General features: G+C 40.4%; 1 protein-coding gene across 10 annotated transcripts in view; it reads right to left on the reverse strand.

Annotated features, from left to right (window-relative positions):
• STARD13 (StAR related lipid transfer domain containing 13) overlaps window positions 1-15640 on the reverse strand; it is a 125272-nt gene that overhangs the window by 16584 nt on the left and 93048 nt on the right. For all 10 annotated transcript variants that reach the window (XM_025167593.2, XM_015888354.3, XM_088140723.1 and 7 more), the window contains 2 exons: window positions 14115-14274; window positions 186-384 (listed from right to left, as the gene is read on the reverse strand). In XM_025167593.2, coding sequence (XP_025023361.2) covers window positions 186-384; window positions 14115-14274 — 359 coding nt within the window. The remainder of the gene's footprint in view (window positions 1-185; window positions 385-14114; window positions 14275-15640) is intronic.

A 15640-nucleotide genomic window follows, 5' to 3' on the forward strand; every position in this document is an offset into this window, starting at 1 on the left:
AGCGAGGCTCTGAAAACTAATGGGAAACTATATCACCATTATTCAGTGGTTTGCTACCAGATTTCAGTAGGAACTTGGGGAGCTCTGGGGACTACAAAAGAAGATGCTGCCCCCTCTTTAAAAGATTGAACGGTTTGATATTCCATAATTACTCCATGGCTAGAAGAAATAAATTCAGTACATACACTGATAGATGTGGAGAAAAGTTTCTCCCAGCTTGCTCGTGAGAAGAGGTTCAGGCAGGTCTCTGAAAAACTGCTTCACCATGTCTGCCACATCATATGCAGACTGGTCTTCATAGCTGACATTTTCAGGAGAGCTTTCATTCATCTGACGCAGGGCTTGTATTCGCGATTTCACGCCTGATTTACGGAAAAGGCCCACCTACAACATATGCCATAATAGATTATGTACTATCACTATTATCATGTTAGAATAAAATACATATTTAATTTTGGAGGTGGTGGTGCACCCCCTCCTCAAGGGGCCATCGCTTAACCCAACTAATCTGGATAGTTTCGTCCAGTCTCCAATCTCCCCTTTTTAGGGAAGGTTGTTGAGAAAGTGGTCGCAAGGCAGGTTCAAAGAGCTCTGGATGAAGCAGATTATCTGGACCACTTTCAGTCAGGATTCAGGCCAGGATATGGGACTGAGATGGCATTGAACCCCACTCTTGGATGACCTCTGGTGGGAGCGGGATGGGGGCAGGGCTTCCATCCTTGCTCTTCTTGACCTCTCGGGAGCCTCTGATACCATTGATCATGGTATCCTTCTGGACCAGCTTCGGGAATTGGGAGTGGGCGGCACTGTATTATGCTGGTTCTCCTCCTTCCTCCAGGGTGGGTTCCAGTCAGTGTTGGTAGGAGGGGAGAGGTCCAGTCCACAGCCCCTACTGTGTAGGGTGCTTGATGCTTTTGCCCCTCTTATTTAACAGCTACATGAGGTTGCTGGGTGGGGTGATCCAACAGGTCGGGGTGAGGTATCATCAGTATTCTGATGATACCCAGCTTTATATTTCCTCCCCAGACTATCTGAGTGATGCCATGGATGCCCTATCTCAGTGCCTGGAGACTGTAGGGGCCTGGGTGGGGCACCATGGGCTCCGGCTCAACCCAAGCAAGACTGAGTAGCTTTGGGTATCTGGGCCTCCCAGTACCAATGTTTTTCCATCTTTGGTTCTGGATGGGGTGGCACTGCTCCAGATAGACCTGGTGTGCAATCTGGGCATCCTCTTGGACTCACAGCTCCTGCTGGAAGAGCAGGTGGCAGCTGTGGCTAAGAGGGCCTTTGCACATCTTTGGGTTGTGTGCCAGTTGCGCCCATTCCTGGACTAGGAGGCTCTACTCACTGTCACACATGCCCTCGTTTGGACTACTGCAACCTGCTCTACATGGGGCTGCCCTTGAAGAGCATTTGGAAGCTTCAGCTGGTACAGAATGCAGCTGCCTGAGTTGTAAATAGTGTCAGCTACTCGGCACATGCAACACCACTGCTTCAGGAGCTGCACTGGTTGCCAGTGTGTTACTGGGTGCAATTCAAGGTGCTGGTTGTCACTTTTAAAGCCCTTCATGGCTTGGGACAGGATTACCTTAGGGACTGTCTTTTCCCAGTTGTTTCTACCCGTCCAATGCAGTCTGGCAGGATGGGCATGCTCCGGGTCCCATCAGCCAAGGAATGTTGGCTGGTGAGGACCAGGAGACGTGCCTTTTCCACTGTGGTGCCTGCTCTCTGGAACATTCTCCCTCCTGAGATTAGGATGGCCCAACCCTTTTGGCTTTTTGGAAGGCTTTATGCCTGGGCCTGGGGCCCCAAGTGTGTGAAGGGCCCCATTTCATGGTTGTGTTGATACTGACGGTTTTAAAAGATCTCTTGGCTGTATTTATATTTATATTTAATGTTCTGTATTGTTTTAAGTGTTTGTTTTTATTATTGTTAGCCACCCTGGTCTCGGATGGGTGGCTATATAAATTGAATGAATGAATGAATGAATGAATGAATGAATGAATGAATGAATGAATGAATGAATGATGCTTTTTTAAAAAAAATCTTATCTCTGGATAGTAAAATGTGGGTTTTTCAGTGAGGGAACTAGCAACAGGCTTGGGAAGGCCAAAAAGATATTTCAGTACAGAAGTTAATTACTCAAACAAGACTGGAAGGTAGTTTAGGCCATGGAGACAATCTTTTTGTATTGGGGACTGCACTTTGCCTCCAAAAATGCCAGGATTTGTATTGATGTGATGATGTCACTGGAAGAGAAGGGGCTGAAACATTTCATCTTCTTTTATTTGGGGGGATCAGGTTTTTAAAAAGACACACATATGTTAAGGCTACTGAATGCACAGGATTGATTGACTGATCATGGCCATTAAGTCAATATCAACTCCTAGTGACACATAGATAGACCCTATTCAGGATGTTCTGTCATCAATCGGACTCTTCTTGTCTTCAAAAGGTACACCTATTCCCACTGCAATTGAGTCCATCATCTTGCTGCTGATCATCCTCTTCTCTTCCCTTCTACATTTCCCAGCATTAGAGATTTCTCCAGAGAGCTAGGTCTTTGTATGTGTCTGAAGTATGGTCATTTGAACCTGGTCATTTGTGCCTCAGGTGTGAATACTGGGTTGATTTGTTTGATGATCCAGTTGTTTGTTTTCTTGGCTGTCCATGGTATTTTGAAGGGTCTTCTCCAATGCCAAAATTAAAAAAGCATCAATATTCTATCTTGTTTTTTTGAAGTCCAAATTTTGCTTCAGTAAAGTATGGAAACCATTGCATGCACAATTCTGAGCTGTAAAGTATGGGCACATTACAACACTGGAATGTCATTAATATAGATCAGCTATGGATGATTGTAATGAATCATCGCTTCAGTTTTTGATGTCTATAAATATATGACTTGTATGCTTTTGTTTCTTTTTTCAGCTTTTTTTCTTTTTTTCTTCTTTTGTAATTTTGTGTATTATTTTTCTTTTCTTTTGTGTATTCTTTTGTGTATTTGGTTAATTAAAAAAAAATCAGAATATCTTTTCCAAGGCCTTCACCTACCAAGTGCTGGTCTGCAGCAGATTTCTTGACTTGGTTCCTTTACTGTTGATAGTTGATCCTAGAAGGCAGAAGCTATGCACTGCTTCAGTGTCTGCACTGTCAGTTCTACTGCTGGTTGCTGTATTTGTCTGATTAATTTGGTCTTCTTTATATTTAATCATAATCCCATTTGTGCTCCTTTCCATTATGAGAGCTTGCAGTTCATTTGCATTTTCAACTATTAGACTAGTGTCATCAGCGTAGTGCAGGTTATTGATCTTTCTGCCTCTAATTTTAAAATTATGCTAATTATCATACAATTCCCCAATATATATTCTGCATATAGATGGAATAAACAAGGGGATAGTTTATCTCCTTTGTCTCACACCTCTGCTGACCTGGAGCCAGTTGTTTTGTCATGTTCTGTCTGTACTGAGACTTCCCATCCTGTGTATTGGTTTCACATGACAACAATGAGATTTTCTGGGATCCCATTTTCCTAAATATTCCACAGCTTGACATGCTCGACAAAACTGAAGGTTATTCTATAATCAGTGAAGAACATTGACTTCTTTTTGGTATTCTTTGGTATTCTTAATTATCCAGCATGCACCAGCAATAATGTCTCTTCTTCATCAGACTTTTCTAAAACCAGGTTGAACATCTGGCATTTTCCTTTCCATGTATGATTTTAATCAGCATTGATTAAGCACTATTTTGCTACAATATGTAATATGCAATAATGCTAAGCATTATTCTGCTAGCATGTGAAATTAAGGACACTGTATGGTAGTTTGCATACTCTGTCAAGTCTTTTTTCTTTGATATTGGTATGTAACATGACTTCTTCCAATCTGTGTCATCCTCCAGATTTGGTTAGAACCTTTACTAATTTTCTACTGAAGAATATTCCTATAACATAGTTATGTAGGTTTTCCATCAACTCCTGTAGCCTTCTGACTTGTTAACTATTGGATTGTTGATCTAACTTCATCTTCTAGTACTAGAGGTTCTTGTAAGTAGGAAATATCTTCTAAGGTATCTTGGATGTTGACATCTCTACTGTACAGAATTTCAATATACTCCTTCCATCTCTGTTTGATGTTCTTTAAATAGGTTACTATCTGTCCATTGGCATCTTTTAGAATAACAATTTGTGGTTGGAACCTTCTGTGTTCAGAGATCTTTTTGGAAAACTTTCCTTGTTTTGCTATGTATGGATCTATATTCAATATCTTTATAGATGTCATAATACTGCTTCTTGTCTCTTCTAACAGTTCTCTGAAATTCTTTTTCAAGTTCCTTTCAGAGATCTTTGTCTTTCCTGATTTTGGCTCCTCTTCTCTTTGGGCAATTTCCACTATCTGTTCTGACTTCTAGTTTGTTTGTTTGTTTCTTCATCCCTAACAACTTCTCTAACCTCATTTCAGTTTTTCTGGTTCTGTATCAATGAGATTCAGGACTTCCTAATGATCTCTTTGAAGATGATGGGTATATGCTCAAGATCATATTGTGGAAACTGGTTGGTTTTGTTCTCCTGCTTCAAACTGACTTGGAATTTACATATGAGCAGTTCATGAACTATTGCACAATCAGGCCATGGCCACGTCTTTGCTAATATAACTGAATCCTTCCACCTCTTTGAACCATAATATAATCAATGGACATTGTACCCAAGTACTATCTTTGCAATATTCTTCCAGACTAAGAAAAGCAGGCTTTACTTATTTGTTTTTTACGTCCTGAATTGTAGCTAGTATGACTTCCCATTATAATTCATTTAATTTCACTGATGCCTAAGTTGTCAATGTGTAGTTAATTTCTTCTTTCACTGTGTTGGGCTTTCCCATATCCATGCTTCTTATGCTCCATGTTGTCACTGTAATTCTGTCTTTGCAACTTTAGATTTTCTTTTCCTGCATGGCAACATCAGCAATTAGATACCCCAAAGGTTTTACTCTAGCCATATCATAAACACCATCAGTATTCTGAAAGATCCTCAGCTATTCCTCAGTAGCCTGCTGAATGCCATCTGACCTGAGAGGCCCATCATCTGGCACTATGTTGATAATCACTTTATTATGTCTATCCATGTGGTATGCTTGTTAAAATGGGTGGTTTAACATTGCCTTCTCCCATGCAGTATGAAATGATGCCCTCATCACTCAAACACTAATCCTCCTTCAGCATCATCCTATATTGCTCCTATCCAATACAGGTACTTGCTTGATTTAGCTGGGCAGCTGGGAAGACTTTCATGCCTTGAGGATCCTGCTGGCTGTATATATTCTTGATGTACATTCCTGGCATTCTTTGCTCATCCCTCCCAGGACACCCGCTTGCTGTGTAACAGAACTTGGGGTGGGGTGGGGGTGGGAAGACAGTATTTATTTTGCTTGTTATTTCCACAAAAAGTCATGAAAAATCATCACGAGAAAATGAACAGTGGAATCAGACAGAAGCAGGTGAGGAGATCACTTTGGGCTGATGTGTATGGATTCATAATGTTCTTGATATCATCCTTACATACAATTTTAACAGTTGAATTCTCCATGCTGAAATACTCATCATATGTGCACTTTGGCACACATCTTGATTGGTTTTATTTGTTTGTTTGTTTGACTGATGTCCTGCCTTTTTCTTCAGGAACTTAAGCCAGCTTATACAGCACTCTCCTCCTATTTTTCTCCACAATAACCCTGTGAGGTTGTGCTGAGAGTGACCGACCCAAAGTCCCCCAGTGAGCTTCTGTGGCTGTGGAGGTTTCCACCCCCATAATCACTATAGCACACTGACTCTGTTGACAGGTCGCAGGACTCCATCTGTTCCGATTTATCTGTGGCAACTTATTCACATGTGAGAGCAGGTACCTTACGCTACAGAGAACATGAGCATGAAGCCTGAGTTTCCTGATTTTATGTTTTTAGCTTAAGACAGAACGGGTAACCTGCGAACTCTGATATTCTGTGGCCCTTAGAGCCTACCTTGACTATGATTGTTGGAAATCAGTGATCTGCTTTCCACTTTTTTATACTGGAAAACACACACACACACACACACACCACCAGAAGTAAATGCTACCATAGGCCCTAAAACTGGTTTAAGAGTTCCAAAATTTATACAGTCCCAATCCTACCTGTGGACATAATATAGCCTTGCTCATTTTGCCTTGGCTTTGCTCACTGTAGCCTACTATCCCACTAAACGCTACATGTGGTCCCCAGCCATCAAAAGGCCGCCTACTAGTTTAAATTCTACTATTTGCAACAATGCTTTGAAAGAGGACTCAAGATGTTGTTTGATGCATATATTATTTTCCCCTCTACTGTGTCCTTTAATAAACAGAGTAACTGCTGCAAAATTTTATTTATTTATGAGCATTCTTTTATTGTATTTTAATCAGTATTTATTCTTATTTTATTGTAAACTGCCCAGAGTCGCTCTTTGAATGAGATGGGTGGTGACTAAATTTCAAATATAAATAAATAAAAAATAAAATTGTAGGATATGGAAAATAGGCTTGTCAGACATAAGAGTTTCCCCTCTCTTAATGATGGCTTCCTGATCTGTTTCTTTAGCTGGGAGCAGAATATGGTGAAAGAGTCAGGATTATGGAGTATATATTTAATATGTGTTTCTTTCTACAACAAATGTTTCTTCAAATGTGTGGGTCTAGCAGCTTTATACCACATTGTCCTTTTACAACACTTCTCTTGAAAGAAATTCCCCTTAGGCTCATTCCTTTGCACAAATCACAATTTTATTCTAAAGTGAAGCAGTATTATAACACTTGGGATGTATTAAGGCTGTTTCTCCTCATTTCATAGTGGAAGAGATGACACAATGAGAAAAAAAATCTATGAAAAGAAAAGAGTAGGCACATTTCCTTTTCCAAATTATAGTACTTAGTCTTTCTTTGCCTCCTCTGTGTGCTGTCTCATTAAATATATAACACGTTTGCAGTATGTGAGTTTGCAGAAGTACAAAGTGTCTTTAGGGGAGGAAAAAACAAAAATGTTCCAACAGCCTAATGATGACTGAGCATTTTCTGCGGATATAGAATCTTGACTGAGTAATGAGTGGAAAAATTGGAAGAAAATTGGCTGTTGGAATGAGATACAACAGTTAGAATTTCTATGAAGTCTCAATTCACTGATCAGTTTGTTGTTTCAGGCAGGAATGTAGAGGGGTGGTGGTGGGGGGGACTAAACAAATCCAGGGTTCCAGGCTGATAATCTGAAGTCAGGTTTGTCAAAATCTGTCTGCACCTGATTCATTCTCTCCATTCCAGTTATATTGGCCAATAACAAAATTACCAATATTATTCTATAATTTCAAAAGTGGGCTTTCTTTAGGAAGGGCCCATTTCTTGGAATAATATCTCCCCTGATAATTCAGGATGTAGCTATCATTGCATTTTTAGGCATACCTTCTTCCAGACTGTAAGTGTCTGGGTGTGTGTGTGTGTGCGTGTGCGCACGTGTGTGTACATATATTATATTGAATGTTTTCGCATTATAGTACTTTTATCTGCTTGTGCTCATGTTAACCACTTTGAGATACATAAGTAATGATGATAAATCCAGTAACTAAAAGTGAATCATGATAAATACATCAAATAAAACTTTACAACCTCAAATTACAGATATTAATAATATCTAGAAATGTTATTTCAATTACTACAATCAGGTAGGAAAAATGCACACAAATATTCATTATTGCAAAGTTTCATGAATATTACCAATTGTTTAACTATTGTGGCAACACTATTAGAGAATCTAATCATGTCACCTATAGCTTCAGGGAATCATACCTTTCCAATGTGATATTATTATTGTTGTTGTTGTTGATTGTACAGTCAGCCAGATGTTTGTACTGGATTTGGCATTTTTATCCATCTATAGAGTCCTTCCCAAGGACCTGGGATAGGCAGATGTTGTTTGATGGTGTTAAAAGTATTGTCATAGGATGTACGCTGTTCCAAGTGAAGCTGACTTATGCAATTGATTGATGGTGATTTTGTCACTGTTGATGGTCTTCAAGTGGTACTCAAGATGTTTTGGGATTGCACCTAAGGCTCCTGTTACTATTGGTACTACCTTTCCTTTCTTTTGCCACAGTCATTCTATTTCTATTTGCAGGTCTTTGTATCTTGTGATTTTCTCCAGTTCTTTTCGATTCTGCTATCTCCAGATATTGCAGTGTCCACTATCCCAACTTTTTTGTCTTTCTTATCCACAACTGTTAAGTCTGGGGTTAGGTGGCAGGTGCTTGTCTGTTCTTGTGCAGCCAGAATTAGCCCCTCTTTCTTCAACTTTCCTGCTTTTAGCCATTGCCAGGTCCTGTTGTTATCTGCTTTGCCTGCTAGTTTTTTTGTGTACTGGCCATGTAATACTTAGCCTTGCCATGTCTCTTTTCTATTCTTCATTTGGTCTTTCTTGTAGGCCAGTTTGGTCTCTTCAGTATTCAGTAAGCCTTCATAGTGTTCTAGCTTCATTGCATCTTTTTCATTGTCCTTCAGATGTTCTTCTAATGCCCTTTTTTCTTCTTCAACTGTCTGGTGTACTTGCAACACATACACCTACGCTCCTTGGTAAGTAGAGTCTGTCAACATTACTGCATGGATGAAGGCATGATTCACGGTCATTATTTTTCTGGTCTTCCTATCCAGAGCTTCTAGTTCCGCTTGAGTCCAGTCCACTATTCCAACTGTGTATTTAATGACTGGAATTGCACAGGTGTTAATTGCACTGATGGTATTTCCTCCACTGACTTTGGACTTTAAGATCTTCTTCACTCTCATGATGTATTCACTCCTGACCTTTTTCTTGACTTCAATGTGCTTGACATTGTCAGCTTGAAGGATGCCCAAGTATTTGTAGTGATCTTACTCTTGATGTTATTTCCATAGGGCATCTATTCCTTCAGTTTTTACTATTTTTCCCTTGTTGATGGTAAGGGTGGCACATTTGTCCAATCCAAAGTCATTGCAATATCTTGGCTGTATACTCGAACAGTGTTCAGCAGTGATTCTATTTCAGATGTTTTTCCATACACTTCAGATCGTCCATGTAAAGGAGGTGGGATAGCCTGGCAGATGTTTTTGATGTTTGATAGCCTTGGCCTGACTTGTTCAGTATTGTTGACAAAGGAATCAATGCAATGACAAACAGTACTGGTGACAGTGAGTCTCCTTGAAAGATTCCTCTCATGATATTAATCTCTCCCACCATTGATCAGCAACTGTGTCTTCCATTGTGCCATTGATCTTTGCACAAAGCTTCTGATGTTTCTACTGACTCCTGTTATTTCTATGCACTTGGTTATCCAATCAAGTGGCAGGGAGTCGAATACCTTCTTATAATCAATCCAAGCTACATTCAAGTTGGTCTTCCTTCTCTTGCGGTTTTCCGAAATCATCTTGTCAATTAGGAGCTGATCTTTTGTTCCTCTGCTGTTTGGGCAGTTTCCTTTCTGCTCAGATGGAAAGAGCTTGTATTCAACTAGATGCTGTTGGACTGCATCAGCTACCACACCAGTTAGCAATTTGAAAGTTGTTGGTATGCAGGTAATTGGCTTGTTGTTGGCTGGTGCTGCCCTTTTTGTTGGATCTTTCATTATCACTATAGGTTTTGCCAGATGTTAATCAATCTTCAATTCCACCTCCTTGCAGTATGTTGTTAAACTGCTGGGCAATGAGTGGGTGCAGACCAGCCAGATATTTCAACCAAAAACCATGGAGTACATCTTCACCTGGTACTGACCAATTCTTGATCTTCCTTGCCCTTTTTTTTCATTTCAGCTTTTTATTATTACCCACCTCCTTTATCCAAGTTGCATTCTTGTATTATTATTATTATTATTATTATTATTATTATTATTATTATTACTACTACTACTACTACTACTACTACTACTACTAAGATTTATTAAGGCCACCTGACTCCAAAAAGACTCTAGACAGCTTACAAAATATCAAATATATAATTAAAACACAGTTAAAAACATGGCATAACAAAAGATAACTGCCCAGACAAGACAACAACAACAACATTAAAAAAAAAAAAAGACAGAGGCTCCGCAAGCATCCTAACCTCAGGCCTGGGAGCAGAACTTGGTCTTAAGGAATTTCCAGAACACCTGGAGTCTGGGAGCTACACATATCTCAGTAGGGGTGCTATTCCAGAGGGCAGTGGCTACAACAGAGAAGGCACGCTTCCTCGGCCCTACACAATGACATTTGATTGAAGGGACCTTTAGTGCATCCACTTTCCCTGAAAGTACTGGGTGAGCAGAAACAACTGGAGATAGGTGGTCCCTCAGATAATCAGGCTCCCTGCCATGAAAGGCTTTATAAGTCATGATCAGGACCTTAAATTGCACCTGAAAGCTGACTGACTACCAAAGCAGCTCATGTAGCATTGAAGACACAAGGGCATAATGAAAAGTGCCTGTTACTGTTCATGCCACTGCACTGTGAACCAGCTGCAGCTTCTGGATAGTCTTTAAGGGCAGTCTCATGTAGAGTGCACTGCAATAGTCCAATTGTGATGTGACCAGGGCATCAGTGGCCATCTGAAGGGCCTCCCGATCAAGGAAAGGGAGCAACTAGAGCACAAGATGAACCTGTGCAAAGGCCCTCCTGGCTACAGCTGCCACCTCTGTAATTGAACAGTTTTCTGTTGACACTAGGAAAGACCTAGCTGTGCCATGCCCATACTTTACAATGCTTTCTGGGATAGTATCCATCATAGGTATTGCCTCTGGAATTGATAAAATGAGACTTGTGTGACTGAATGTAAATTCTAGACAAGCTTGAGCTGTCAAAAATTTTGAAATAAAGGAGTTAGATCTTCAATCTGAGATTTGGAGTAAGGTCTAAGGGCTGCATCTGAGTTTGGCGGCAGAAGGCAATATGGCCTGCCATAGTCTTAATTGAGCAATTCTCAGAATATCTGGCAGTATTAATCTGTTGTTAAACAATATGAATTTCCTCCTTCAACCTAGAAAACTGTAATAATTTTCTGCTTGTCATCGGAAAGGCAAGTGAAAAAAGAGGAAAGAAAATGCTTATAATAATGCTCATAAATTGGGAATCTAGACGAGCACCAAAAATGAAATGTAGACCCATATAGCTTCTTTTACTCCTAAACTTAGAGAGCAGGCAATCTAAATAATTTGTTCTGTGCAGGTCTTTATACCTGGTGATGAAGAGAAGGGGTATGGTTCCCCACTGCTGTACCTAAGAAGTGAATAGAGGGAGATGCAGACATGGACAACATAGCAGAATCACAGCCTCTTTCATTGAGGAATGGTTAGCCAGTTCTGTAGTGTCACTGCTTTCTCTAGAGCTATCCCAGAAATGGATGGAAGCAAGTATGAACCTATTGGTACCAATAGAGATGTCACAAGAACATGTGCTAATGTGACTGGCTGTGATGCAGTCTTCAAAGGTGGGTGATGACAATAATGAACTACAATATCCCTTCATGATATGGAATTATGATGGTACTAACATGAAAAGTGAAAACTTCATAGAACAAGAACATTGAAAACTTTGCAGCTGTTATGGATGGAAAGGCCAGGTTCTGGATGAGTAAACTGGGATGGAAAACAGAACCAACTTTGATGGTAGTGGTAACAGTGAGGCAACTGAGTGTACCAAGACTGTGAAAGTTTGTAATGTCTATAATGTGGCACTTGAGAAAGAAGAAATAAAGAAAGAACTGTTGTAAAGACCTGCATAGGCTTAATAGATATTGCATATAGGACTAAGACCTCAATGAAAATTCAGGAAGATACTGGTCTCAAACTTCCCCTTCAGAGATGGAATCAATGACACACCTTTAACAGCTACTGATCTCCTTCAGTAATGCTAGTTTAGGAAAAGGCAGGCAAGATGGCAGTCAAAAGAAAACAGAAGAGAATCAGAACCCATTTATATAACATGGATTATAGGATGAAATTGGGGTCCCACCAGAAATCCTAGTTCCTGGAACTTTCAAAATAGGTTACTGGACAGGCACAGAATTTATATGAGGGAGTCACAAAGACTATGGAAAAGAATCAATATATTGCACCAGGGTGAAGAACCAGCAGGTGGCACAAGACCAATCACAATCGTATTTTTCTTCTTTATTGGATGTAGCACTGAAGCCACCCCTAGAAAATATATGCCTAGGCTATCAAAAAGCTAACAGCTGACACAAATTAGAAAGAATGCTCTGGATTCAGAATTTCTACACATATATTCTCTCTCGCACAACAGGGCTTTTAGCTGATTCTTTTAAGCCACCACACTTGGGACGGTTATAGAACTGCTAATAATGTGGCATGAGAGTGGTGATGCTGCAGTTTGGGACTGGCAGGAAGCAATGCTCTTCTGGACTACAGCCAGTACTGAAATATAAATCAGCTCTTTCCTTGTCACTAGAGGAGGAACATTAGCTCCGTGCCCTGTTGATGGTCTGGTGTGTTGGATAAAAAGCTCAGAACTTAATGTGGCAGTTGAAGCTTTTAAAATAAGCCTCTCATACTATATACAGCTTTTAATAATCAGAAACAATGAGTCAGATTTTAAGAAAATATAATTACGTTTCTTGGTGCATTACATTTTTTAATTAATACCTTTCATTTTTTAATCTTTTTCTTCTTTGGAAACTACAGTCCAGATATGCCACCAACACCAAACAGTTATTACACCTAGTTTTATTTAATCACACCATTCTCTAATGGTAATGATTACATTAAGTGTTTTGAACAGGTTCACATCTACAACATTCAATAAATTAGCCATATCTTAGTGTTAACTCTTTTTTGACTTAAGGTTATACAAGTCTCCAATTATGAGCAGTTGAGATGGACTTCACTCCTTTTCAAGATTTTCAGAAAACACAGAGTGCATATGACTTCACTGCTCTTTCCTAGACATACTGAAACCTGCATGGAATTTGAGCACAGATACTGTATAATAAAGCAAACATGGGGTGACTGACAGAGCAGTCTGTTTCTGCATGCTGCATATGTGGAAATGGGTGTAGAGTTCTAATTCGCCATCTACATCTTAGTGCAGAGAACTTGTAACTGCATGAAAGAACTGATTAGGAAAAATCTATAGTAGTGCTTGTTTCTGATCTTCAGTTCATTTAATTAATTAATTAATTAATTATTCAGTTCCATTAATTAAACTGAAGAAAAAACATGGGTCCACTTTACCTATTCAAGAGAATGGTTACATTTTCCTTTGGAAAAGAAGCCCATAGTGAAAGTTAGATAACCACAATTAGTAGATGTAAAAGGAAGGGAAGAGAAGGATTAGGTGTTTTGAAATGAGAAAAAATCTTACTGTGTACTCTTCAGCCATCTGAACATAATTAAATCCTGTCACAATGGCTACTATTTTTGAGTTTTAGTAATTAATGTTCCAAGTATTTTAGCTCTCCAAAGGATAGACCTGGATTTAAAACTCATTTCTGCTCTAAGCATATTCTCTGTATAATAGACTGAAACAAAATAATCCAACAGCAACAGGTTGGAGGAACTGTTATATCTGAGTCTCTTCCCCATGATAGAAACAGGGAGAGAAGGGAAACTGATAGAAGTGGGGATTGGAAACTGTTACTTTGCTTGGGGGGGAGAGGGTGGTTTTCTCCCCAAGGCGGATCCTGGGTGCGCCGTGTGTCCTACTGGAAGTGCTCTTTTTAGTCTGAAAAATCCATCCTATTCTCTACAAAAAAAGAAGCTCCATTTTGAGTATAGTAGCCACAGAATTAGTAAATAATACATTTAACCATTCTAAAATTGGTCATTCTGATGGTGATCACATATCTGACTTGGTACAGTACTATTTCATTATAAAATTTATTTACAGCACTGTGGGTTGGCAAAATGGAATGCTTTCTATCACATTTATTATATTTTGTATTGCAAAGACATGCTAGACATTGCCCAACAGAAGCAAGATCAAAATAATAAAAATCCAAGTTATTTTAAAAACCTTCAGCACCTAGAAGCTTCTTTCCAAATAAAGCTGCCAGAGGACTTTTGTGTACTTACATACACATCTATCAAAATGAAGAACCTACCTGATCCAGGCAATTACTACGTAAATATCGCAAGGCTTGTTGTATGCTCTGTGGAAGAGGTTGTCCTGTTCTTTGCACATGGACTATTAAAGGCACACCAAAGATGTTCTTATCCTTGTAATCTGGAACCTTCATCCACTTCATGAATTTCGGTACAGACCTTAAAAACAATGATTATTCATTCATTCATTCAAATTATTTACATGATCATCGTCTGAGCCCTGTTATCGGGGAGGAGTTTGAGCCGGCTGATTCTGAGGAAGTGGACAGGGTCCTCATGGCTGTGGGCTCAGCCACCTGTGTTCTGGACTCATTCCCCTCCTGGCTGGTTAAGGCCTCCTGGGAAGTGGCATGTGGCTGGGTCCAAGCAGTGGTTAATGCCTCTTTGCGGGAGGGGGTGGTATGGCCTGCCTTGAAGGAGGAGATGGTGCATCCCCTTCTCAAGAAGCCATCCTTGGACCCAAGCTGTGTTAGACAAATTTCGTCTAGTCTCCAGGTTTCCCTTTTTGGGGAAGGTTGTTGAAGAGTGGTTGGCACACAGCTTGAGAGAGCCCTAGATGAAGTGGATTATCTGGACCCTTTTCAGTCTTGGTTCAGGCCGGGTTATGGCATTGGTTGCACTTGCTGATGACCTTTGGAGGGCTTGGGATGGGGGTACTACAATTGTCCTGGCTGTCCTGGATCTCTTAGTGGCTTTTGATACGACTATGATATCCTTCTGTTCCAAAAGGTAGTCTCTGCCACCACGAAGGCATGATTCCAGAGTCCAACAAGATGTCATTATTTGATGGAAGGGATCTGGAGCGTACCCTCTCTGCTAGATCTGGTTAGCTGAGCAGAGACAATGGGAGAAAGGTGGTCCCACAAATAACCTGGCCCTATGCTATAAGGTTTTATAGGTGATAGACAGAACCTTGAATTATACCTGGAAACCTACTGAGAGCCAGTGCAGGTTGCAGAGTGGTGGTGTTATATGAGCATAATGAGAAGCACCAAAAATGTATTCTTGTATGCTGTATTGCTGCATTCTGGACTAGTGGCAGCTTCTGAGTGCTCTTCAAGGGCAGTCCCACACAGACTGTTATAGTAATCCAAACGGGAGGCGACTAAGGCTGAGGGACTGTGAGCAAGGCTTTCCTGTCCAGGAATGGGTGCAAATGGTACACAAAATGAATCTGTGCAAAGGCTCCCTGCCCATGGTTGTCACCTGCTCTTTGAGCAGGAGCCATGAGTCCTGGAGAACCCCCAAATTGTATACCAACTCTGATGGAGAATGTACCGCAATGCAAAGATGGAAACTCCCAAGATCTGGGGGAGGGGTCTTAAAACCCACAGCCACTCAGTTTTGCCAGGAGTGAACTGAAAACTGTTGTCCCCCATCCAGACCCTCACAGCCTTCAGGCATTGGGAAAGGACTTCTACAACATTGCTTGGTCCATCCATGGTGCAGATCTACAACTGGGTATCATCAGCATTCTGCCAGTTGAAAATGTAATCACCTCCATAGATTTGGTAACTGGCTGTTC

Source organism: Python bivittatus, unplaced genomic scaffold (genome assembly GCF_059951505.1).
Source record: "Python bivittatus isolate LINGU-HERP-01145 unplaced genomic scaffold, Pbiv_v1 ctg000340_np1212, whole genome shotgun sequence".
Classification (NCBI taxonomy): Eukaryota; Metazoa; Chordata; class Lepidosauria; order Squamata; family Pythonidae; genus Python; species Python bivittatus.